Raw genomic sequence first — 27,274 nt, 5'->3', positions numbered from 1 at the left:
TGTTGTATGTTTATTTGTATCATACTTTCCTTGGTATCTATCTATGTTTTGATTAAGCAATTATCATAATTCCTTTCATTCATTTAATAAAGATCATAGGTATATAAACTTAAAGAGGTGCTACAACTTATTATCGTAACTTTTTAACAAGTGAGCTGACCCCGAATTCTTTTTTTGGTTTGCATACTTGTCATTTTTTCAAATAAGGAGTCATATAAAGTTTCTTTATTATTTTATTTTCCTTTAACAAATAAGCTAAAATAAGTGATGATTTCAACTTTAAAAAAACAAATCAATTTTTTACAATAGAAACAGACTCATGCTATTGAGTGGGGATGGATATGAAAAATGTGGATCAATGGTGAGCATTACTGTGTTTAAAAACTATGCACCTAAGTGCATAATTTGAATAAGTAGGGATGCACAATTTGAATGGTACACAATTTAAATGAATCAAGGGTATGTTATTTTTATTTTTATTTTTTTTTTCTGGTGCACGGTAACCAATTTCAATCTATAAATTTTTTAATTCCTAATAGAAAATATTTAATACAATTTTTTTTTTATGAAAAATATAATTTATTTTTATTTTATATAAATAAAAAATATTTTTTTTGAATCATAGTCAATTTTTTTATTTTATATAAGCAAAAAAATTAAATATTTTAATGAAGTTAAAAGTTAGGACTACGATTAAGTTAAAACTATAAGTAAAAAGCTAAAATCATAATCACTAAGGGCCTGTTTGTTTAGTGTTTTCAAGAACTGTTTTTTGTTCTTGAAAACAAAAAACACCAAAAACTTGTTTGGTTGAGAGAGTCATTTTTGTTTTTGTTGTTCCCCGTGTTCTCAAAATAGCACTGTTTAGAGAACAACAAAATGTTGTTTTCCCCGTTTTTTTACTGTTTACATAACAAAATTAAACAACAAAAAAAGGGCTTGTTCTCCGTGTTTTTTTTTTCTTCCCGTTCTCATCTCTTCTCCAGCACAGTCGCGTCGCCTCTTCTCCAACATAGTCGCGACATCTCCAGTAGCAAGAAACGAAGGTAATTTCCACATATGTTGAAGTTGTTTTTTATAGATCTAGTAAAATAGACTTTTTTTGGCAATATTTGTTAAGGGAAATGTTAGATCTGGGTAATTTCCACATATGAGATTTGAGCTTTTTTTTTTATCACCTGCTGTTAGTTTCTTTTTTTCCTGTTTATATTTTCCTGTTTGGATACTGAGAAAAGTGGGGAACGAGAATGAAAATAGAATGAGATCTGAGCTTTTTTTTTTTTATCACCTGTTGTTAGTTTTTTTTTTTTTTTCGTTTATATTTTCCTGTTTGGATGCTGAGAAAAGTGGGGAACGAGAATGAAAATAGAAAAAAAAATCCTGATTTTTTCCCGTTTTGATTTTTCTTAAGTTGTTCTGTTAAAAAAAAAAAAAACAAAAACCTTACTTGAAGACATGGAAATCAAACGGGAAAATCCAGGCTTGACGGGTAAAATACCTCAAGGAAAATGGAAAAAATGAAGAGAATAAGAAGAAGAAGAGAATCACCAAGAACCCTTTCTCTCTGTAGATCTGCTCTTCCTCTCTCTCATCCAGACTCCAAAGCCCGGTGTTGAATCACCAAGAACCCTTTCTCTCTGTAGATCTGCTCTTCTTCTCTCTCATCCAGACTCCAAAGCCCGGTTAACCTCTACTCTTTGCTTCTTCCATTCTTCCCACCTTCCGATTTCATGAAAGCAAAAATAATTAAAAAATTATAATAAAGTAAAAAATAAAAATAAAAAATAAAATCAAAATTATTAAATTATTTTCTATATACTACTTCAAACTTATTTTAATTTTTTCATATGATTATATAATTTAAAATATATAAATTTTATTTAATTTTAATGGTATATTTTTGTAATAAATCAAACATTAAAAAATTAATTTTTTAACATTATTGAAATCAAAATTATTGAAATCAAACGGTCAAAGGGGAATATCCTTACTTGTATTTATTTTTATGTCTTATTTATTTTATTTAGATTAGTTATAAATATTAAATTAATTCTTTTTAAATTTTTTTATCTCATCTTAATAGAATACACTATAATTTTTAATAAAATTAAATATTAAATCAATAAAAAAATAATAAAAATGATTTTATCATGTTTGATTTATTTTAAAAATATATAAAAAAATATTTTAATTTTAAAATTAATCAAATATAAAATTAATCAAACTTACTTTTCTTTCATTTTTTTCCCCAATTTTTGTTTCAAATTTTATAAAAACTAAAAAAAAAAAGTCTTTAAAATCTAATTAATATCAAATCTATTTTTATTTTTATTTATTTTTCTTTCATATTTTTATACACTACACTATACGTCAACAATCTTAATTCTCATTTAAACATAGCCTTAAGTTCTATTGGTGGTTTTAAAAGCTGTCTCCTCATAGAGTTTTTATTTGTGATGGGATTGTACAGATGACAACTGAGATAACAGATGTTGAGGATGCAGGAACATGGAGAGGTAATATAGAGAAAATCTTTATTGACATCATGATAAATGAAGTTAATAAAGGTAACATGGATAGTGGTACATTTAGTACCAACACATGGAGAAGGATCTTACTTGAGGTCAATAGTCAAGGGAAAAGAAATTTCAACTTGAAGCAGCTTAAACAAAAGTTTAATAAACTACGTGCAATGCACCGTGAGTTCTCTGATCTTTTAAAGCATACTGGATTTGGTTGGGATGCTGAAACTAACACAGTGCATGCTCTTGAGGAAACCTGGCAAAATTACATTCGGGTAAAAATAACTTTTAAACTAATTACTTTTTAATTTAAATATTTGGTAAACACTAAGAGTGAATTTTTTTTTTCCTTCTATTAGGCACACCCAAATGCAAAAAGATTCCGCTCAAAGGGATGCCCAAACTACAACGTGCTGGTATTGATCTTTAATCCATCAACAACAACCGGTGCCCTCCACTACTCTTCCACCCAAGATCCACCAAACACTGATGATGAAGATGAGATGGATGACAATTTGGAACATGGTGGAGTGCATGTGGATGTAGATACTAAGATCCCTGATGATCTTCCACAACCAGAAATGGCAGGAGGAGTGACCACCCGTTCTGGAAAGCGTGTAACTGATTCTCTATTAGAGCGTAGAGGTAAGAAAGAATCCAGATTAAGTCAAATGGGAGATGCTTTGAAAGCTTGGGTTGAGGCATCAAAGGCTAGAACAGAAACATCTTGAGCTAGAACTGAGGCATTATTGGCTAGAGTGGACAGATATAAGAGTGGAACTAGTAGTGAAGCTACTAGTGGAGGTACCACTGATTTTAGCATAACAAGGTGCATGACAGCCTTACAAACCATTGAATTGTTAGATAATGACAAATATTTAAAAGCTGTTGAGAAATTCACAATGTCGGAGTGGAGAGAGATATTTATGAATATGCCTGATGAGAGGAAAATGGCATGGCTTGATAGACTTTAAATGTGAATGTTTGGATGCATAACTATTATGATGACATTGTAATATGTACTATTTATCTTTTGGTTAGAATCTTTTACCATGCTCTTTAGTTTGTCATTGTATGGATGTTATTTATGGTTATGAAACTTATATTATAACTACTTTAATATTCATTTCGTGTTATTTTATATTGTGAGTTCATTTGTTTTATGTAGTAACCAATGAATGATAATAGCACAAGCAGTGGTTCACTATATGAGTCAACTTCATCTTCTGAAGAGGGTGATGATTTAGATGAAATTTTTATTGCTCACATTATGAATGAGTATGAGGAAATATTTTTATGCAAGACACCTCAAAGGACATCAATGTTAAGTGGTGCACAATTTGTAAGAGATATGATAGAAGGTCATCCTCAGACATGCTACGAACTATTTCGGATGGATAAAGAAACATTTATGAACCTTTGTGATCATCTTAAGAGACATGAAAACTTACAGGATACACGATTTGTCACAGTTGAAGAGGCAGTGGCTATGTTCTTACTAATCGTAGGACATAATGTGAGAATGAGGGTTGTAGCAGACTGTTTTCAACACTCCATAGAGACTGTCGCTCGACACTTTAAAGAAGTTAGACGTGCATTATGTCGACTTGGCAAAATTCTCATATGTCCTAACAATATGACCAATGAGGTGTCTTCATATGTTGCTAGTAATCCTAAATATTTTCCATGGTTTAAGGTAAGAGTTTATAAAAAAATATTTATAAATGTGAATTTCATGACGATTATTTAATTTATTTCCTTAATAATAATAAATGTTTGTTGTTGTAGGACTGTATTGGTGCAAGACAAACCAGTTTTAGAGGTAGAAAAACAGTTATAACACAAAATGTTATGTGTGCATGTAATTTTGACATGATGTTTACATTTGTTTATGCTGGTTGGGAAGGAACAACAAACGATGCACGTGTCTTTTTAGATGCATTGACTAGACCAGAAGTCAATTTTCCTTGGCCAAGTGAAGGAAAATATTATGTAGTTGATTCTGGTTATCCTTGTGTATCTGGATTTTTGCCACCATATCGAGGTGAGCGATATCATTTACAAGAATATCGGGGTAGACGTAATCAACCTATCAGGTATAAAGAACTTTTTAATTATAGACATTCATCTCTTCGGAATATTATTGAAAGATGTTTTGGTGTTTTGAAGACCCGATTTCCAATATTAAGGATGATGCCTTGTTATAAGCCAAGTAGGCAACCATCAATTGTTGTTGCATGTTGTACCCTTCATAATTGGATTCGTCTATCAACTCGGAATGATCAATTGTTTAGAGAATATGAGGTAGAAGACCTTTCAATCGAAGGTGAAGAAGAGAACACAAGTAGCAGAAACCATTCAATTGATTTATCAGATGAGAGTGCAGCAGCTATGGCAGCTTGTAGAGATCAAATTGCTGAAGTGATGTGGGCAAATTATATTAATGTCAATCCATGACTTATCTTATTTTTAATTTTAAATATTTGTCAACACTTTAGTGTTTTGTTAGAATTTATATATATTTGTTAACTTAACTAGTTCTCATTAGTGTTATGTGATGTTTGTTTTAATTTATAATGATTAAATATTGCTTATAAATTTAATTTATAATTGTACAAGTAGGATGGACAAAAGACCCATGTGAAATACATACATCATATTTTATTTTATTTTTAATAATTTATCAACTTATATAAAAAATTTAAAATTAAATAATTTTTTTTAATTTAAATGAAATGTGTATTTAAAAATATTTATAAATTTATAATATAAAGTTACTTGAAGAAAATATTTTATTAATTGGAAAAGAAAAAAAACATCTTTCAAACATGTTTTTTTATTAACTAAGCCAAACATGTTTTTTTTTGTTTTTGAGAACAAAAACTGTTTTTCAAAATTCAGTTCCCAAACACAATTTTTTTTCTAAAAACACCAAAAACTGTTCTTAAAATCTGTTCTCAAAAACTGTTTTCTAGAACAGTTTTCAAAAACAACAACCAAACAGGCCCTAAGATTTTTACATAAAAAATTAAAATAAATAAGATTTATAAATAATAAAATAAATATAATTTAATATACTATAAATAATAAAATAATATGATAAAGATATTTATTTAATCTATAAGTGATAAAGTTTATAAAATAAATAAATATTTTATTTAGCATGAATATATAAAATTTTATATCTTAAACCTCTAAATTTTTTAATTATGCTTATATTTATATTAAAATTATTTTCATTAATTATTTTGTTACATATAATTATTTTGTATTTTCATAAATAATTAAAATCAATAAATATGAAAAGATAAAAGAGTAAACAAAAACTGAAATTAAAAAGGTATCATGAGAAAACATGTGACCAACATATTAAAAAAAAACGGAAAAATAGTTAAGAGAAAAAAAAAAAAAAAAAAAGGTGAGGCATGACCTAAAGGTAAAATGGAGGTGGAAGAAAAAAGAAGTAAAAAAAAAAAAAAAGTGAGTCGTGAGAAGAAGAGGAATTTAAGTGTGCGTGTGAAGTTGATCGTGGTGGTTGGAGGGTAGTGAAAGTGAAAGTTATCACAGATTTTATTTTTTTAAGGTTATATATGGGTACATTATTTTCCCTTGAAAAATGGATGAAAATTGATTTATTTTAATTTTATTATACCATAAAAGTGTTGAATCTTGAAAAAATGTAGTAAATTCATATACAATGATTTATTTATTTTAGAGTTATTGTTTTTAACAACGAATGTACATAAATATTTTTAGGAAATTGAAAGTAAATTTTTTTTCTTTCCTTTGAATTCCATGAAAGATAAAAATCAAAGAAAAAAAAATCATCTTTAATTTTTGTTGCTTTGATACCAAATAAAATAACATTTCTTATCGTCCAAAACTACCTAGAGGGCTGAATAGGTTATCTAATTTTTATGATCTAAATCTAGTTCCTTAATTTCTAATTTATTTTCAACTTTAGTGTAATCCAAGAATATAAAATTAAGATTAATCTCAAATTTAGCTTCACATATTATTCCAATCTCAGTGTAACCTCTCATCGAAAACTTTTCTCTATTTCTCCATCCCCTTCGTATCGTTACAAAGTTTGATCATCCTAATTACTTTAACCCTTTTTTTCATAAGCTTTAATTATTGACTATATCATCACCGATCTACTATATTACTCTCCTTGTTGCAAACTTCCTCTAGTCTTTTTCCTTATCTAGAGTTCAAATTTTGATTATCCAACTTGACCCTCTGCAGTAATTTTCTTTCAATCAAAACCTATATTTATCCAACTTAACTAGGTTTTACTTTACTTTCTCAATAATTTAATAAATTTGACTTTTCTTTTTAACGACCCTTTACAGATTTCATCGCATTTTACCTTACACATCCAATCATTTAGATTTGACTATATTCCTTTATTTATCTAGTTATCAAATCATACAAACTTCATAGATTGAATTATTTTAATTTAGTGAATATTTTCTATGAACTTTAAACTCCCCAAATGTTTTCCATTTGAGTTAACCTCATCCCTTCAACATGTCCAATTTAAGGATGACTTCTTATAAACTTCAATCACTCATTCTTACTAGTTTGATATAATATCACTAATTGAGAATTACCTAAGTAATTTTTCTTTCTTGTTTAATAATTTTTAGTTCCTGTCTAACGTGACATCACCGGTCCAAACTACCAAAGTAATATTTCTTCTCATCTTATAGTTTTCATTTAACTTGGTCTTCCTCTCACATCATAAGAGTTACATAACGGATAATTTTGTGGTAGCATTTAAATCAAGATTTAACATCATAAGAGCTATGTGATGGATATCTCAATGCAACATCAAATCAATATCTTAGTCAAAGTTTTTGAGTTAGGTTTTTTTTTTTGGTCCTCTTTCTTTTTTTGCGCTCTATTTGACATCCTTGTAATTCCATGAATAATAAAAAAAGAGTTTTTATTTCAAAATTTAGTAATTATTAGTTCAAGGATATATGCATCTCCATTCCATTGGGCTATATTTGTTCCAAAAAGTATTGAGAAAAGACAAAAAGTTAAAAGGAAATGATTTATGTTTAATTTTATTATGCAAAATATGAAACAAAATTAATTATAAATAAAATTAGTTGAAATTTTATATATTTTTGAATTATTTAATTTTTATATAAAAGAATTAAAATAGATAAATTAAGTTTAAAATAATATATATAAATAATTTATTAACTTTATTTATATATATATATATATATATATATATATATATATATATATATATATATATATATATATATATATATATTCTTTTTAATTTTCCTCAAAATTTTCAGTAGCCAAATACAACCTTAATAATAATAATAATAATAATAATAGTTAAGTCGAAATTTGCTCACTATGTTATAGTAAAGAGATATAAATCTCCATTTATTTATTCATTAAAATATTTATTTTATACGCATGTATGATATTATTCACTTCCTGATCCTAACTTAATCTTTATTTAAATGTCACCACGATCCAAAAATAAAATTATTTAACCTCCAACCACATATCAAGAAAATATAAACGAAAATTAAATATTTTTTATATTCCGTGCCACCTATTGTTATTTATGTAAGGTTTAATGCTTACTAATATCTGTCTTCCGTGGAATACTATTAGTTAGAATCGATAAGTAATTGGAGAGCGGTGTCACAAGGCACCATCCATTCATTCTATGAATTCATTAGACAGCAACGGGTTATATTTTTGTACATATGAATTTATGATCGATATTGCGTTACAACTCATATCTGAAACTTTATTTTAGTCGGTTTCTGCAGGGTCCACAAACCAAATCGGGAAGAGTGGGGACTGAGGAGGAACGTCTCCAGACGAGTCAATCCAACACTTACCCCACCCCAAGAAATAAATTATTAAAAAAACAAGATAAGGGTGTAATGTGGATAAGAACTCTCCCCCATGGTGGTCTGAGTCTTCCATTTTAACCAGCACAGTCAGGTGAAGGTCATATGGCTACCTCCATTCCTGGCCACTCTATTGGAGGTTACCCTCATCACCCCCTGATGCTTTCTTCATTGAGAATTGCACACGTATCCAGGCAGTCAGGCAAGGAAACAGAAAATTTATGAAGCAGCCTGCAATGCTTGAGATACGTGTAGTCTCAGAAGTGGATTTGGGAAATATAATTCTGGCCGTATATGCATGGCTCGGCCTCCTTTAATCGATGCTTACTGATATATGCTTTATTCAATGAAATTAACTGTATACTTGGCGAAGTCTGCATCACTTGAGTTCTAAGTGTGGGCTCCCTGTTGGCTTGGAGCCTTGGGATTCAAATGGAATGAATTCTGAAATCGAGAGCTAGGCAATGGAACACTAAGAATATAAAATTAAGATTCATCTCAAATTTAACTTCATGAATTATTACAATTACACCTGATTTGTTCAACATTTATAATAAAAAAATATTAATTCAATTATCCATTGTCTTATTAATATGAAAAACTTTAAGCAATATATGATATGTTATCTTAATTTTAACAATTTAATTTTTATTAGTTTATTCTTCTCTGAATTTTTATATTTATTTAATATACTAAAACGTAATGATATAAAAATTGATTTATTTACTTTCTACTACAAAATAACTTATCTTTTCCTATATGATATAAATTGATTTATATCACTCTCCTTATTGTAAACTTCCTCTAGTCTTTATCAATTCATTTCCTTCTCTTCAATCGAAAATTATGCCCACCCAATTTGGCTAAATAATTAAAAGAGTTTTCATTTCAAATTTTAGTAATTATTAGTTTAAGGATATATGCATCTCCTTTCCATTCCACTATATTTAGTTCCCAAAAGTTATTGAGAAAAGAAATAGAGTAAAAGAAAATGATTTTTTTTATGGATAAAATATTATGGAAGAAAAATAAATATAAATAAAATTAGTTAAAATTTTATATATTTTAAAATTATTTAATTTTTATATAGAAGAATTAAAATAAATTAACAAAGTTTAAACTAATATGTAAAAAAAATTATTTACTTTATATTTATTTTTCTTTTTTCTATTTTTTCTTTCATTTTACTTTTTATTTTCTTTTGCATTTTCATCAAATATCAATTTATTTATTCATTAAAATATTTATTTTATGAGTATGTATGAAAGTCACTTCTGATCCAAGCTTAAACTTCATTTAAATGTCATCACGATCAAAAAATAAAATAGTTTACATCCAACTACATATCAAGACAATATAAACGAAAATTAATTGTTTTTTACGTAGGGTTTAATGCATACGATACCTGTCTTTCGTGGAATACTATTAATTAGAATTGATAAGTAATTAGAGAGCAGTGTCACAAGGCGCCACCGATCCACTCTATGAATTCATTAAACAGCAACAGGTTATATTTTTGTACATAGGAATTTATGATCAATGCGTTACAACTCATATCTGAAACTTTTGTTTTAGTCGGTTTTTGCAGGGTCCACAAACCAAATCGGGCAGAGTGAAGAGGAACATCTCCAGACGATTCAATCCAACACTTACCCCAACCACCCTAAGAAATAAATCATTAAAAATAAACAAGATAAGGCTGTGATGTGGATAAGAACACTCCCCATGGCGGTCTGAGTCTTCCATTGGAACCAGCACCCATCATGACCCAACTCAGTCAAGTGAAGGTCATATGGCTACCTCCATTCCTGGCCACTCTATTTGAGGCTACCCTCATCAGCCATCACCCCCTCACGCCTTCTTCATTGAGAATCGCACAAGTGCTCAGGCAGTCAGGCAATGAAACAGAAAGTTCATAAAGCAACCTGCAATGCTTGCGATACTTGTAGTCTCAGAAGTGAATTTGGGAAATATAATTGCGGCAGCATATGCATGGCTCGGCCTCCTTTAGTCGATGCTTACTGATATTTGCTTTATTCAATGAAGTTAGCTGTATACTTGGCGAAGCCTGAATCACTTGAGTTCTAAGTGTCCGCTTCCTGTTGGCTTGGATGGCGGCAGCTTCCGGACTCCATTTGAGATTCGAATGGGATGGATTCTTAAAAGCTAGCGCGAGAAATGGAACACGGACAGTCCTGGGGAATATGCCCTTTGAGAGGAAAAAATTATTTGACATGACTTAGCTCCAGCAGTGCCTTATCGGAACCAACACCAAAGTAATTCATTGCCTCTTCGTTGAGTCGTGAGACACGCACTAGAGCTGGCACAGGCTAAGCAACAAAATTTTTTTAAGGGAGAACGTTTGCTTTCACTTTGTATTTGGCTTCAGTGAATCATTACGTGGTCCACAAGTATTTTAAAAAATATTCCTGAAAAATAATTTTTAATAACATTTTTAAAAAAAACTGCTTTATAACTCATTCTCCAATTCAAAAACTTTTAACTTAATGAATACTTCTTATAAATTTTAGGTCCAATTTGAGAATAAGTTCATATACAAACTTCGATAACTCATTCTTTCATGACAAACATGATATTGTAACATATAAACTATGTTGGGTAGAATAAAATAGCAGGAAACGAATATATATATATTCTTATACTTGATTTTACTGGGAAAAACATGGAAGAAAATTGAATATAAAAAAACTTAATTAAAAATTTATGTAACTTTTAATAATCTTCTTATGTTGGTTTTACTATGAAAAACATAAAAGAAAATTAAATATAACAAAACTTAATTAAAAGTTTATATAATTTTAAATTATTTAATTTTTATATAAAAGATAAAAAATATATAAATTAAATTTAAAGTAACTCTCGGTAATGATTCTACGAAACACTTTTAATATTTCTAATATTTGAAAATTTTTATCATTGAAGTAACAGAAATAGTAGAAACACTTTTTAGAATTACTCTCAAATGTACTTTAAAACTACGTTTGTCAGTAATTATAAGAAATATTTTTAATACTTAAAACAATGAAAATTTCCAAGTATTATTGGAATCACTTCCTAGAATCCGAATTCTAAATAATTTTAAAACAATTTTTTATTTTCTTTCAATTTTTATTTTTTATTTTGTATTTTTCCTCAAATATTTTAAAACCAAACATAACCATAAAAAATTTATGTAAATGAATATTTTTTTTCCTTCTTTCACAACTTTTATTTGATTTAATTTTTTCACATATTGTAAGGATTACATGGAGAATAATTTTGTACTAGTATTCCAATCAAGACGTTAACGTGGTTTAGATGGTGAAGAATTTGGTGGACAATCTTATTGCAACATTTGTAGTGTACCAAGTGAATTTTAGAAATATGATTATGGCATTACATGCATGGTTGGGCTTCTTTATCTTTACCTTTATGATCCAAGCGAGTCTAAAATTTAAATGACTTCGAGTGCTTTTATCTACGATTCAATTAAAAGTTATCTTCTTCTCTTTGTTTAATTATTATTTTTATAACTCATTCTTATCCAATATTTTCCTAACATTTTGGCCTCCTTTTATCTACAACTTATTTAAAATTTATCTTTATCTCTTGTTTAATTCTCATTTTAATAATTAAGGATTATTTAATATTTAGATTTCATTTAGGATATTTCTTACTTTTTGTTTTAATAGAAAGCTTAAGTTAAAACAAAAGTCACGAGATAATGTCGATATTAAAAGAGTTTTAGTATGCGAGAAAGATTAGTTTTAACTTAAGTCACGAGACAATGTCAATATTAAAAGAAAGAATTTTAGTATGTGAGAAAGATTACTTCAATTATTATCAATATTTTATATATTTAGTTCTAGTTTGGAATAGGATTTTTTTTTTTTTTTGGAAGTTCAAGTTGAAACCAAAGTCATAATTTTTTAAAAATAATATTGATCAATATAAAAGTTTTGGTAAATATGAAAAGATTTTTTGTGAGTCAAAATAAGGTTTTTACATGAAACAATATTTTCCTTTATTGACTTCTCTTTTACGCTTTGTTTTAAGTGATAAGTTCTATGAATAAAAATAGTCAACATGAGAGCTCTTATTGAGTTTGAAAAAGAGTTTTGATTTCTTAAAAGTAGAATCAAATAAGGTCGTATTCACTTTCTATAATAAAATGATTTATATTTTCCTATATAACATCTTAGCCCCTTTCATCGCTACTCTCATTATCGTTTGCATCTTTCACCTCTTATTATACTCTATTCTATTAATGAACCCGCAAACTTTTCTCTATTTATATCTCCGGACAAACTTTCCTCTATTTATATCTCTTTCCTATTATTACCAACTTTGCACATCCCTTTAACCATCTTTGTCTCTCATCATCGTTTGCATCTTTCGCCTCTTGTTAGTGTTACTTGTTATTGCAAACTTTCTTCTATCCAGATCTTCTTCCTATCGTTACAAACTCTCGCATCCCTTTAACTATCTTTGTCTCCTTACTATTTGCATCCCTCTAACTATCTTCGTCTCCTTTTTATTTGCATCTCTCTAACTATCTTCGTTTTCTACTATCGTCATAAACTTTACTCATCTTGATCAACTTAACCTTTTTTTTCATTTTAAGCGTCAAAATTGGTTATATCATCACCTAACTTCTGTTTCTCCTCATCTTCTGTCTCCAATATTACTCTCCTTCCTTGTCACAACTTTCCTCTAATCTTTATTCATCTATTTAATTGATTTTATCTTTATTTACAGTTAGAAGTTTAGTTATCTAGTTTGACATTCATAAAATGATTTTGAAGTTTAGTAATCTAGTTTGACCTTCATAAAATGATTTCCTTTCAAAACGAAGCTATACTCATCCAAAGTTAGATTTTACTTTTTCAACAACTTAACCAATTTGACTTTTCATACGACCTCACACATCTAATAGTTTAGATTCACCCATTTTTTTCTCATCATTTGTTAATTCATACAAACCTCACAAACTTTTAATTCTCTCATTTTCATTTGACTTGATATCATCCTTTCAACAATTCTAATTTGAAGAAGGCTTCTTACAAACTTCAATCACCCGACCTTTCATGATATGGTGGATAACAAAGGTACTTTTCTCTTTCTTACACTATTTAGCATAATTCTATAAATAACAAAAAAAAAAAAATTACTATTTCAAATTTTAGTTATTACTAGTGTTTTTTTTTAAAGGATATCCGCATCACCATTCTATTTATTATTTTATAAATATAATAATAAAATTGATATGTCAAAATTTGGTCATTATCTTCTAATAAAGAGATACACATCTCCATTTATTTAATTCATTAAAATATTTATTTTTATTTTCATGTTATGGCCCAAAAATAAAATTATTTCACTTTTTTTTTTCTTCATATTCCCTACCCCCAATTTTTACATATGTAAGGTTTAATGCATACAATATTTCTAACTAATTTCGTAGTAGTACTAGAATAATTGATAAGTAATTAGAGAGAAGTGTGATAAGGCATCATTGACTGATTCCATAAATTCATTTGGACATCAACATGCTCTCTAACGAAGAATTACCACAACATTGTTATACACAACCCCATCTAGGGCATTCAATTTACATAAATCTATAATCAATGTTACAACTCATATATGAAGCTTTGTTTTAATCGATTTTGGCAGAACCCACAAATCAATCGGTCAGGGCCGAGGAGGAACATCTACAAACGAGTCGATCCAACATTTTCTCCACCCCAAGAAATAAAGCAATATTTGTGAAACAATCTGAAGGTGATGTGAACAAGAACGCATCTCCCATAGCGGTCTCCGTCTTCTATCAGAATCAACACCCAGCACAACCATGTGAAGGTGATATGATTATCTCCATTCTCAGGTACCCGATCAGAGGTTGCAGTCATTCTCCTCATGACTCTCGTATGACTTCTTCAGATAATATTATCGATCAGGAAAAGCAACAAAAAGATACAAACCAACATATAACGGTTGCAATACTCATAATAAGGGAAGTAGGCTTAGGAAATAGAATTCTAACAGTGTGCGCATGATGTAATATCTTTTAATCTCTGTTTTTAAGATGTCTAACTATGGTAAAATCTTGAGATGGAGGTGGCAGCTCTCATCACTGATGTGGGCTGTGGGCTCTCCATTTATCCAGAAATATACCTAGTTAGCGTGGGCTTTCAACGTCTAGCTCAAAGGTGGCAACTTCTAACCTATAATTGAGATTAAAATGGGACAAATTCTCAATACTAGATGCAATGGAAAACATGAGAATATACCCTTCCAGTTATTATAAACCATAGATTAGTGGAACCGTGTAGGTGCATGTTGTAAAATTTTTATGATTTTTGTTTATATTAGAAGTTGAACAGTTGAGGTGGTGTAATGAGAAACAATGTAAATTTTATATGATTTTCGTTTGTATTAGAAGTTGAACATGCTATAATGAGAAACAAGTTACAATTTTTATGATTTTCTAGTACATGTCACAGACATTTACAGAATTTGCTGATAGAAGTTCGGGACACTTATGACCTATTTGGTTGTTGTTTTCAAGAATTGTTTTCTATTTTTGGAAATAAAAAACACTAAAAACGAATTTGGGGAAGAGGGTGTGTTTTTATTTTTTGTGTTTCTTGTGTTGTCAAAAATCATTTTTTTGAAAACAATAAAAAGATGTTTTTATTATTATTTCACTGTTCAAAGAACATATTATTCTCCGTGTTTTTTTACTATTCAAAAAAAATTTTATTTAAGAAAATTATAAGTGGTGTAAAAATTTCAAAATAGAATAATCTTTTTAATTTAAATGAATTGTGTATATAAAAATTATTTATATATTTATAATATCAAGTTAATTGAAGAAAATATTTTATTAATTAAAAATAAACAACTTTCAAACATATTTTTCTATTTTATTTATTCTAAAAAAAACTTTTTTATTAACTCGATATGTTCTTTTTGTTTTTTTAGAATAAAAACAGTTTTTCTAGTTTTTAAATACAATTTTTTTAAGCACCAAAAACCATTCTGAAAACAATTTTTTAAAACAGTTTTCAAAAACAACAATTGCTCTTAGCATGTGGCATACCCAATTTTTAAAACTTATGATTATCATTTAAATTTAATCCAGAAAGAAAAATAAATTACGAATATTCAACTTTTTAATAACATAAATAAATGAGTATTCATGTTGAATTCAAATTATGCATGTAAAACTCTTTATATACATTTTTTAAAACATGGTAACTTATGTTTCGTTCATCAATCTTAGGACATGTTTGACTTTTTTTTTAGAAAATATTTTTTTTAAAAAAAAACATTATATGTTGATATACATGGATGAAGAATTTTACAAAATTCAAAATCACCAGATTTGTTCAATTGATTAAATAAAAAAATCATTTAAAAAATAATAAAAATATAAAAAAAAAATTATTTGAAAAGACAAGCACTACAACGGGCTCTGGCCAAGCAATAAAATTTTTTTAAGGGAAAACTTTTGCTTTCACTTTGTATTTTGGCTTGATGAATTATTATATGTTCTATAAGTATTTTCAAAAATATTTCTAAAAAGTAGTTTTTATTAATAATTTTTTAAAAATTGTTGTATGATATTTCATAAAATAAAAATTGTTTGAGAATTTGAAATATTTTTATTCTATTTTTTATGTTTTTAAATATATTTTAAAAATAAATTTTATTTATAGTGTTTTATTTTTAATATACTTTACCTTAAAATTTTGTATATTAAATTATTCTTTGAAAAGGAATTCAATGTATATTCTCTAATTCAATAATGTTTAATTTAATGAACTCTTCTTATGACCTTAAAATTTTGCCATTCAAAGACTTTTATTTGACCCAACCTCGTCATTCCCATGGGTCCAATTTGAGGAGGAGTTCCTATACAAACTTCGATGACACATTTTTTCATGTCAAGCATGATATTATAACGGCTATGTTGGGTTTCATAAAATAGCAAAAAAAGAAAAGAAAAAATATATTAAAAAAAATAATATTCGTATGCTTAATTGTATTGAGAAAATATAAAAGATAAAAAATAAGTTTGAAATAATTCATAAAAATAATTTAATGATTTTGGATTTTTCTTCGTTTTTTCTTTAATTTATTCAACTTTCCTTCTTTAATTTTTTTCCTTAATGATATGTCACAAATCACAATATGATAATTATCATTTAATAGAGAGATAAGCATAAGATTTATCTTTATCTCTTATTTGATTATGATTATCTAATATCTTATTTACATTTAGATTTCATTCGTGATAGTTCTTATTTTTGTTTTAGTAGAAAGCTTATGTTAAAACTAAAGTCATGAGGTAATATTGATATTATAAAAGTTTTAGAATATAAGAAAGATTACTTCTTATTATCAATATTTTAAACATTTAGGTCTAATTTGAAATAGTTTTTTTTATTTTTTTTTATTAGAAAGCTAAAGTCATAATTTTTTTTAAAAAATATAGATACTATAGAAGTTTTACTAAATATGAAAGGTTTTTTTATGAGTTAAAATAAAGTTTTTGTACAAAATTTCCTTTCTTGACTTCTCTTTTAAGCTTTGTTTTAAGTGATTAATTCTATGAATAAAAATAGCCAACAAGTATAGAAGCTCTTATTGAGTTTTAAAAAAAGTTTTTACCTCTTAGAAGCATAATCAAACAAGGTCTTATTCACTTTCAATTATAAAATGATCATCTTTTCCTACATAACACCTTAGTCCGTTCCATCGCTACTTTCATTATCGATGGCATCTTCACCTCTTGTTATATTCTATTCAATTAGTGTAACTTGTTACTACAAATTTTCATCTATCTATATCTCCTTCCTATCACTACAATCTCTATGCATCCCTCTAACTATCTTCGTCTCCTTACTCCTTGCTATTGTTATAAGCTTTACTCATCTTGATCAACTCCACATTTTTTCATTTTAAGTTTCAAAAATCAGTTATATCATCACTTAACATTTGTTCTTCCTCATTATCTATTTCTTGTATCACTTTCCTTCCTCATCACAAATTTTTTCTAATCTCTATCCATTTATTCAAATAATTTTATCCTTCTCTATTGTTGGAAGTTTAGTTATCTTAATCTTTAGAAAGTGATTTTTTTTTTATCCAAAACAAAGTTATACTCACTCAAACTTCCAATTTGACTTTCCACTTGACCTCCGGTTTAGATTTGACCACCTTCTATTTCTTTCTTATTATTCGCTAATTCAATTATTTAGCATAATTCTATAAATAATAAAAAAGTTACTATTTCAAATTTAGTTATTACTGGTGTTTTTTAAGGATATCTGCATCACCATTCAATTTACAATTTTATAAATATAATAATAAAATAGATACGTCAAAATTTGGTTATAATCTTCTAGTAAAGATTTACACATCTCCATTTATTTATTCATTAAAATATTTATTTTATGCTCATGTGAAGGCCCATTGACATTCACCTTTGATCTTATACTAAACTTCATTTGAATGACGCAATATGGCTTGAAAATAAAATTATTTGACATATCCACAAATATAAATGAAAAATAATAATTTTTTCATATTTCTCGCCACTAATTTTTACTTATGTAAGGTTGAATGCATACCATATCTGACTAATTTCGTGGAATACTAGTAGAATAATTGATAAGTAATTAGAGAGCAGTGTGACAAGGCACCATTGACCGGTTCTATAAATTCATTTAGACATCAACATGCTCTCCAATGAAGAATTACCACAACATTTTCATATATAGCCCCATCCATTACATAAATTTATAATTAATATTACAACTCATATATGAAGCTTTATTTTAATTGGTTTTGGTAGGACCCACAAACCATTTGAGGATATATGAAGCTTTATTTTATTGATTTTGGCAGGACCCACAAACCAATTGGGGATATATGAAGCTTTATTTTATTGATTTTGGCAGGACCCACAAACCAATTGGGGCGGACTGAGGAGGCACGTCTACAGATGAGTCAATCCAATATTTACTCCACCCCAAGAAATAAAGCAATATTTGCAAAACAATATGATGATGTGGATAAGAACACTACTCCTATGGTGGTCTCAATCATCTATTTGGTGAAGGTGACTTGGTTATCTCCATTCCCCTCATAACTTCCTTATGGCTTCTTTGCAAAACAATATTGAATCCACCAATTAAATCAAAATAAAAAAGTTATAATAGTAAAATCTTTCCTTTTCCCATCACAACAACACATTTGTTTCGTTGGAAGAGTGTGTGAATTGTATTTGAGTGAAAATGACAAGAGATGTCAATCCCTTGGAAAAGGTTAGACACCTGTTGTAGGTTTATATCATTTCTTCTTTTGCCTCGTGAGTTTGTGGGAAAGCGTGCAAGTGGGAGCCTTGTGCACAAGGCGCTTGGATTTTAGACCTCCATTCTCTCAGCTTGTGTAAGATGGGTGAAGGGAGTTTTGAACTTAACTAGCGGACAACCATTTTACAAAGGTGAGATACAATGCTTTGTATCTTAGATGTGGTTCTCTTCTCCACTAGAGTTTTGAGGAGTGCGGATTTACTTTAATAATAGTGTGCTTTATTCACTTTAATTCAATAAATACCCCTATTTTAATTTTTTTTATTTCTTGTTTAATTGGTTTTGAACTTAATTAAGATGTTTAAGATTAATATTTTAGGCGTTCATTTTTTTATCGGGGTTCATCTTTAAGGAGGGTATTGAAGGATAATATTTTATTATCTCAATCACTTTAATTTAAATATCTTGTTCTAATTTTGTTTGTTTTTTATTTGGTTAGTTTCGAACGTGGTTAAATCCTTTAAGATTAATTTCTTAAGCCTCTCAAAATCAACATATTTCTCTTTGGTTAAACCTGGAATCATTAAGAATGTTAAAGATAACAACTATAGGGGCAAAATCATTATCAAACAAATGAAAAAAAAAGAGTCTACGTATTGTAACAAGTTTAAGACTAATTGAGGCTTCACAATTTAATGCAGCGGACATTTCTCTCACCAATCCTAGAACTAATTTATAACCTTCATTTTAATCGGTTTATGGCATCCTCACTCTCCATCGAAACCAACGCAGTAGGGAGAAGTGTCGCATGAGTAGATCCGGCCTTTGCAACTCATTTACCCGATGGCTCGCTCATGGCCTCCTGGTTGAGTTGAGAGACAAACACTACCACTCAGACTAGGGAACAAAAAATTCAAAACAACCTGCAACAGTGCAATACTTGCAAAACGTGTAGAGTGAGAAGTGCTTTTGGCAAAGTATGAGTGCCCTGCATGGCCATGGCCTCTTCTATCTGCTTTTGAGATGCCTTGATATGGGTGGTGACTTTAGGCAGGTTTTTGAGACTCTGACTACTGATGGCGGGCTCTCCATTAATGGGGAATATATGTAGGATTAAAGCAAAAGACAATGAGATTAATATACAAAACCGTCGAACCACAGCTCCGATATAAAACAATGAAATTCAGATAGAAAGTATCAAGACCAATTTGTACATATGGCATCATCCAATTAGTGGTACTTTATCGGTTTATATTAAACAAATACATTTCATTATTGTAATTGAACCTTAATAATTAGAGTGTATTTGAGAGTGATTTTAGAAAATATTTTTAACAATTTTAATACTTGAATAATAAAAAATTTCAAGTGTTAAAAAAATTAAAAGTGTTTTCTAAAATTACTATCAAACAGGTTCTTAATTAATTTATTTACTAATATGATTTATATAATTTGACAAAAAACTTTAAGCGCCCTTAAAATCGACTAATATGATATTGTTTTAAGTAAACCACTTCTTTTTCCCATACCTTATTTAATATTCACATTATTACTATTATTATTATTATTAGACAACTTGAAATGTTTTCGACTTATTTTCTATATTTTTAAATATTTTTTTAAAATAAATTTATATGTAACACTTTATTTTCAATTATTTTGTATTTTTTTCTAATATTTTTTAAAACAATCTTCATAAAACAAGTTTTTTTTTATATAGAAAATATCCTCTTTTTTTTTTTTAAGAATAAAGTTTTTTTTGTGATTACAAAATATGTTTTGCAGTTTTTATTAAAATAAGTATACTCAATTCTTAATTAAAAAATGTCTATTTGGATATAAATGATAGTAATTTTTGCATAAGAAATAAGTAATGATTTTAAAAACTATTTAAAAAATCCATATCTCAAATTTTAAAATTTCTAAAAATGAATTTTAAATATATAAAGTAAATTTATATTTTTTGTATAAGATATTCTACTTTTATATAAAAAATTCTAATTGAAATTTTTAAAAATTAAAAATTTTATTTTTAATAAATCATTTTAAAATCTAAATCATCATTTTTTTATATTATAATTCCACACCATTACAATTGCCTGGTCTGGTCAGCAAAGGATCTTGCGTTTTCTGGGCCGAGACATGGGCCTCAGTTTGAGCCGGACCGCACATAGATGGAATAGCCCACAACGATAGGCCCAGAGTAGGAACGGTTGATTTGCAACTTTATGAATATGGACTTTGACTAGGCCTGTGGACCCGTAGAATTCATTCAACATATTTTAACTCTTGGATATAAAAATTAAATAATTTAAAAATACATAATTTCCTAATTAATTTTAATTATATTTTATTTTATTTTATTCATTTTAAATTTTCTAAAGTATAATCAAACAGAGGAAAATCATTTTCTTTAATTTTTTTCTTTCTTTCTTAATACCTTTGAGAATAAAACATTTACAATTTAAATGTTTTTTAGTTCTTTTATACAATTATTTAAAATTTTGTCTCGCAATTCCAATATATTGTTTTCAATTCTTTTTTTTTTGTGAATAATATTTTGAGTACCTATTTTAGGTTTACAATTTAAATTTTATTCATTTATGACATGCAATTTTTATATTTATTTAATGTAATAAATTTTTGTATTTATTTAATATAATAAAAAATAATTATAAATTATTTATTCACTTTCTATTACAAAAAAGATTTATCTTTTCTCATATATATAAATATATATGGATAATATTTATACTATTCAATTGCAAACTTTACTTATTCAATTAGTCTCTTCCTTCAACACAAAATTCTCTCTAGTCTCAATCAATCTATTCAATCTTATTTTGCCTCCTTAGTGTCACATGATGCACAAATAACCCTTCCCATTGGCTTATATAGAAGGTGGGAAGCTTTTGGAAACTCCTAGAGCCATCTATAATAAGCCATTGGTGGAAAGAGTGTGGAAGCTTTTAAAGATAGCCAGAGATGTTCACACATCTCTACACTATCATGGAAGGCATGAGAAAAGTCTAAGGCTTTTTAGAAAATTCCATAAGTCTCTTGTATATTTTTGTACATAGGCTTATACATAGAATTGTGTACAATGTTCTAGAATATTCATGAGTTGTAAGGAATCATCCAAGGTTCCATAAAGTTCCATTGGTGCCTATAAATAAGTAAGGACGTCATTTGGCTAAAACACCAAGCAAGTTCCAAAGCACTAGTAAAGTTTCCTTTGAGCAATAAAAGTTTCCATTCTTCAAGAGTTGTCTACTACGCCTTCTAAAACTTTCAAGTCGTAAGCATCTTAGCCTAATAAACTAAGCATTGGGAGAGTAAGACCGACTTAGCAAGTCAAGTGTCTTGACTTGTCTAAGTGTCGCACGAGCTTAGGAAAAGACTAAGTCCGTGACAGTTGATATCAGAGCACGTTTACGAATAGGGCATAGAGAAGGAAGCATGTTGAGCTCCAATGTGAATGAGGCTAGTGAGCAAACCTGTGGGAGGGAGACCGAGGCTACTACACGAGGCAATGGTAGAAGGATAAGTCTCATAATGCCTTAGCCAAGGCTATCCAAGATGGAGCTAGCCATGGCGGACACTCGAGAAGGTGTGGACTTGATCGAGCAAGACATGGAAAAGGGCTTAGAGGATCTAAGTGAGCATATCTAGGACCTTCATGAGGGTGTGCTTGTCTCACAAGTTTAGCCAATGTCACACGAGGAGTTTATGTCTTTCCAAAACAAAGTCATGAGAATATTGATTAGGATGGAGTCAAGGGTAGAGGCCTTGGTTGCACGCATGGAAGCCCTAGACTAGGAGGTTCGACAAGAGTTGGTCATCTATAAGACCGTAGTGTCAGTACAGGTCATGGCCACTCATGAGACACCAAGAGTGGAGGTGCCCAAGCCACACACGTTCAATGGCAAGAGGGATGCTAAGGAGCTGGATAACTTCTTGTGGCATAAGGAGAGGTACTTTAAGGTTATCACACTAACGGATGAAGCCACTAAGGTACACACTACAACTATTTACCTCATTAATAATGCTACTCTATGATGGCATCAAAGGTTTTTCGAAAAGGGACGTGCACCATAGACACATGGGATGTCTTTAAGCGAGATATTAAAAAACAATTCTAACTTGAGGATGTGGCTTACCTGACAAGGAAAAATATGAAGCGTCTAAAGCACACGGGTTCGATCCATGAGTACATCAAGGAATTCTCTACATTAATGCTTGAGATTCCTAACATGTTTGAGGAGAAACTATTATTCAATTTCATAGGCAATCTACAAAGTTGGCTGAGCAATAGTTGAAGACACGTGGTGTCTAAGACCTAACCACAGCCATGGCGGTAGCAGAGTCCTTGGTGGAATACAAAATAAGAGACTCTTCCAAGCCTAAGCCATAGTCCAAGGGTAATCATGGTAAAAGTGGGGAAGACAAGGGGTCAAGGGGTTATACTCTTAAAGAAGGATAAGTAAGGCCCCTGGTGGCAAGGATGACAAGGGCAAGGATAAACAAAAGGAGTTCACGCCTAGGACCAATTATTTCCTACCTCCCTACGGCGCATCGGTCTTATTTCAAAGAAAGCATGATGGGTCCCTAAGGATGGGCATTAACCATCGGGCACTCAACAAGGTGACAATAAAGAACAAGTACCCTATTCTGCTCATCGTTGACTTATTTGATCAACTTGGTAGGGCAAGATACTTCACAAAGCTAGACTTGTGATCAGGCTACTACTAAGTAAAGATTGTGAAGGAGAACGAGCCAAAGACTACATGTGTGACCAGGTACAGCTCATATGAATTCTTAGTGATGCCCTTCGGTCTCACCAATGCACTAGCAATGTTCTGCACACTCATGAATAAGATCTTCAATCCATATCTAGACAAGTTTGTGGTGGTATACTTGGATGACATAACTATCTACAATAGCACCTTGAAGAAACACATAGGACACCTAAGGAAGGTCTTCAAGATCCTAAGGCAGAACGAGTTATATGTAAAGAAGGAGAAATGTTCATTTGCTAAGGAAGAGGTGAGCTTCTTAAGGCATCACATCAAGGATGGCAAGCAGATGATAAATGACAACAAGGTGAAGACCACCCAAGAAAATCCACCAACTAATGTACCTAAACTAAGGTTTTTCCTTAGCTTGGTTAACTACTACCAACGATTCATCAAGGGTTACTCTACAAAGGTAGCTCCACTCACCGATATTCTCAAGAAGTAAAAGGCATGGGAATGAGATGAAAGGTGTCAGCAAGACTTTGAGGATCTAAAGAAGAATGTGATTAAGGAGCTAGTGTTGGCACTACCCGAGCATATTAAGGTATTTAAGGTACACATGGATGCCTCGGACTTCGCTATTAGGGCAATTCTAATGCAAAATAGGCATCTGATAGCCTTTGAAAGTTGCAAACTCAATGACACAAAGAGGCGTTACACGATACAAGAAAAGAAAATCACTGCCATTATCCATTGCTTGCACACCTGAAGACACTATCTTCTAAGGTCTCACTTCATAGTGAAGACCGACAATGTTGTCACTAGCTACTTTCAAACATAAAAGAATCTAAGCCCTAAGCAAGCTAGGTGATAAGACTTCCTATCGAGTTCGAATAAACATTGGAGTGTAAATCAGGAAATGTTAATCATGTAGTCGATGCCCTAAGTCGTAAGGTAAAGCTAGCTTCCATGATTAGTCAGCCCTAAGAAGATATGGTGGATCTTCTAAGGGAAGGGTTGCAGCACGATCCAATGGTTAAAAACCTCATTGTCTGAGCTCATGAAGGAAAGACTAAGCGGTTTTGGGTGAAGGACGACCTACTATACACTAAGGGTAAATGGCTCTACGTGCTTAAGTGGGGGAATATAAGAAAAAATCTTATCAAGGAATGCCATAACACCAAGTGGGTTGGGCACCCTAGGCAACGACACACAATGGAACTACTTAAGTCAGCTTACTACTGGCCTCAGATGTGGGATAAAGTTGAGGCCTATGTGAGGACTTGTCTTGTGTGTCAACAAGACAAAGTAAAGCAACTATAGCTTAGAGGCCTGTTGGAGCCACTACCCATAGTGAAGCATCCATGGGAGAGCATCACTATGGACTTTATCATTGGGCTACCTAATTCGGAGGGTTATGGCTCGATCATAGTGGTAGTGGACATGTTCTCTAAGTACGTTACCTTCATAACAACCCCTACAAACTTCATCGCAGAAGAAATGACAAGGTTATTCTTGAAACATGTGGTCAAGTATTAGGAGTTATCTAAGTATATCATTAGTGATCGTGACCCACAATTCATAGGGAAAATTTAAATAAAGCTCTTCAAGCTTATTAGATCGAAGCTTCGCTTTCTCTATAAGCTTTCACCCACAAACGGATGGACAAACCAAAAGAATGAACTTCTTACTAGAGTTATACTTAAGATACTTTGTGAGTGCCAACCAAAAGGATTGGGCTAAGTTGCTAGATGTGGTCCAATTCTCATACAACTTGCAAATGAGTGAGACAACCAATAAGAGCCTATTTGAGCTAACCATGGGGCAGCAACCATTGAGTCCTCACACGTTAGTGATAGGGTATACAAGGAGAAGTCCAACGGCTTTCAAGTTAGCTGAAGAATGGCGTGAGCAAGCTAACATAGCACGCTCATACTTTGATAAGGCCGCTAAGAAGATGAAGAAGTGGGCTGACATGAAGCAATGCCACATGAAATACAAGGTTAGAGACACAATGTTTGTCAAGTTCTTTCCTCAACAATTCAAGTTGCTAAGGCAAGTACATAAGGGCCTTGTGAGGAGGTATGAAGGACCCTTCCCCATACTTGGGAAAGTCGACAAAGTGTCCTACAAAGTTTAGTTGCTACCAAGGTTAAAGATTCATCATGTCTTCCATGTGAGTTACTTGAAACTATATTACGAAAGCAAAGATAATCCAAGTCGAGGAATGTTTAAGAGGGCACCTACAATGGTTGTGACCTATGATAAGGAGGTAGAGTACACCATAGCAGACTGAGTCATAAGGAGACAAGGCATGTCTCCAGCTATGGAGTACTTGGTAAAATAGAAGGGACTACTAGAGAGCGAGGCTAGCTGGGAGCCAAATTGAGTGATTTCGGGCGGAAGGTGCGATGAGGATATCTATATCTTAGGTAGGGGTAAGTGTCACATGATGCACAAATAACCCTCCCCATGGACTTATGTAGGAGGTGGGAAGCTTTTGGAGACTCTTGGAGCCATCTACACTAAGTCATTAGTAGGAAGAGCATGAAAACTTCTAGAGATGCCTAGAGATGTCCACATATCCTTACACTATGATGGAAGGCATGAGAGGAGTCCAAGCAAGTGAGTTCCAAAGCACTTGCAAAGCTTCCTTTGAACAATAAAAGTTTTCACTCTTCAAGAGTTGCCTACTACACCTTCTAAAGCTTCCAAGTCGTAAGCATCTTAGTCCAGCAAGCTAAGCATCGAGAGAATAAAACTAACTTAGTAAGATCAAGCATCTTGACTTGTCTAAGTGTTACACGAGCTTAGAAAAATACTAAGTCTGTGACATTAGTCTGTCCTTGTTGTAACCTTCATCATCAATTTAACCTTCTTTTTCTTGTAAACTTTCACTAGATTTAACCTTTCATTTTTTGTGAACTTTTGAGATTAAAACATTTAAGTACTAGCCACATTATCACTTATTTCCCTTGCCATTCTCATTCTTTGGCTTTAAAATAAAAAATGGGTGACTATTTTCAAGTACCCGTCCAAGAATGACAATGAAATAAGTTTTTTCGATTGCTCCTAATAGAATGTTGAATGCTTAAACGAGTTAAAATTGGATTTAAGAAATTTTCCTTTGAAACTTGAGTGGGGTTGAACCAATTTGGTATTGCCTTATACTCTTATTATTATATAATTAAATAAAAAATAATTTAATTTTTTCATTTCTCATTTTTTTAATGTATATAAAATAAAAAATTTAGTTCTCATCAAAATGGATTATATAATTTATATTATTTATTTTATTCATAATTTAAATTTATTTTTAATATAATTATTTTTTAAAAATTTAAAACTTGTAAAAATTAAACTTGACGACACACGTTTTACATTGAAAATTTCCCTACTTGTCTCCCCTCTCTTTAGTTTCTTTTAAATGGGGATAAGAATTGATTTAAACAATTTAGGTGAGGTACGAATAGGTGTGAGTTGTCTTGAACTTGGCCTATTATCATCTCTACCAACCATCTTTATTCAACATCATGGTTTCTTTTATCAAGTTTCTCCATTTTTGTTCAACATCATGATTTCTTTCATCACTTTTCTTTGTTGTCACAAAATTCTTCTCGTCTTTGTCAATCAATTCAATCTTACCACTTTTTGTTATTGTGAATTCCTTTACTTACCCCCTAATCATGGAGAATCAAATATCCCATTTTACCCTTATCAATCCTAATCGATTCACGTTTCTCTTATTATAGACTCCCCATTAACTTCATCTATTATTTGATTGCACTCCAATC

At 30.2% G+C, this 27,274-nt stretch overlaps 1 protein-coding gene across 1 annotated transcript; it reads left to right on the top strand.

Annotated features, from left to right (window-relative positions):
* Positions 1 to 2,661: 2,661 nt before the first annotated feature.
* LOC117924472 (uncharacterized protein At2g29880-like) lies at positions 2,662 to 3,346 on the top strand. Its single transcript, XM_034843087.1, has 2 exons — positions 2,662 to 2,797; positions 2,882 to 3,346. Exons 1-2 carry the CDS (start codon positions 2,693 to 2,695, stop codon positions 3,251 to 3,253), a joined length of 477 nt encoding a protein of 158 aa, XP_034698978.1. The 5' UTR covers positions 2,662 to 2,692; the 3' UTR covers positions 3,254 to 3,346.
* The last annotated feature ends 23,928 nt before the right edge of the window (positions 3,347 to 27,274 follow it).

This window comes from Vitis riparia, chromosome 11 (genome assembly GCF_004353265.1).
Source record: "Vitis riparia cultivar Riparia Gloire de Montpellier isolate 1030 chromosome 11, EGFV_Vit.rip_1.0, whole genome shotgun sequence".
In the NCBI taxonomy this organism is placed as follows: domain Eukaryota; kingdom Viridiplantae; phylum Streptophyta; class Magnoliopsida; order Vitales; family Vitaceae; genus Vitis; species Vitis riparia.
This window is presented reverse-complemented; position numbering and strand designations above follow the sequence as displayed.

Excerpts from the sequence above, each read along its gene's own strand:
- LOC117924472 (XM_034843087.1), top strand. The coding sequence starts at position 2,693 with ATGCACCGTGAGTTCTCTGATCTTTTAAAGCATACTGGATTTGGTTGG. Across the intron at positions 2,798-2,881 it reads CCTGGCAAAATTACATTCGG|GCACACCCAAATGCAAAAAG; the intron begins GTAAAAATAACT and ends TCCTTCTATTAG.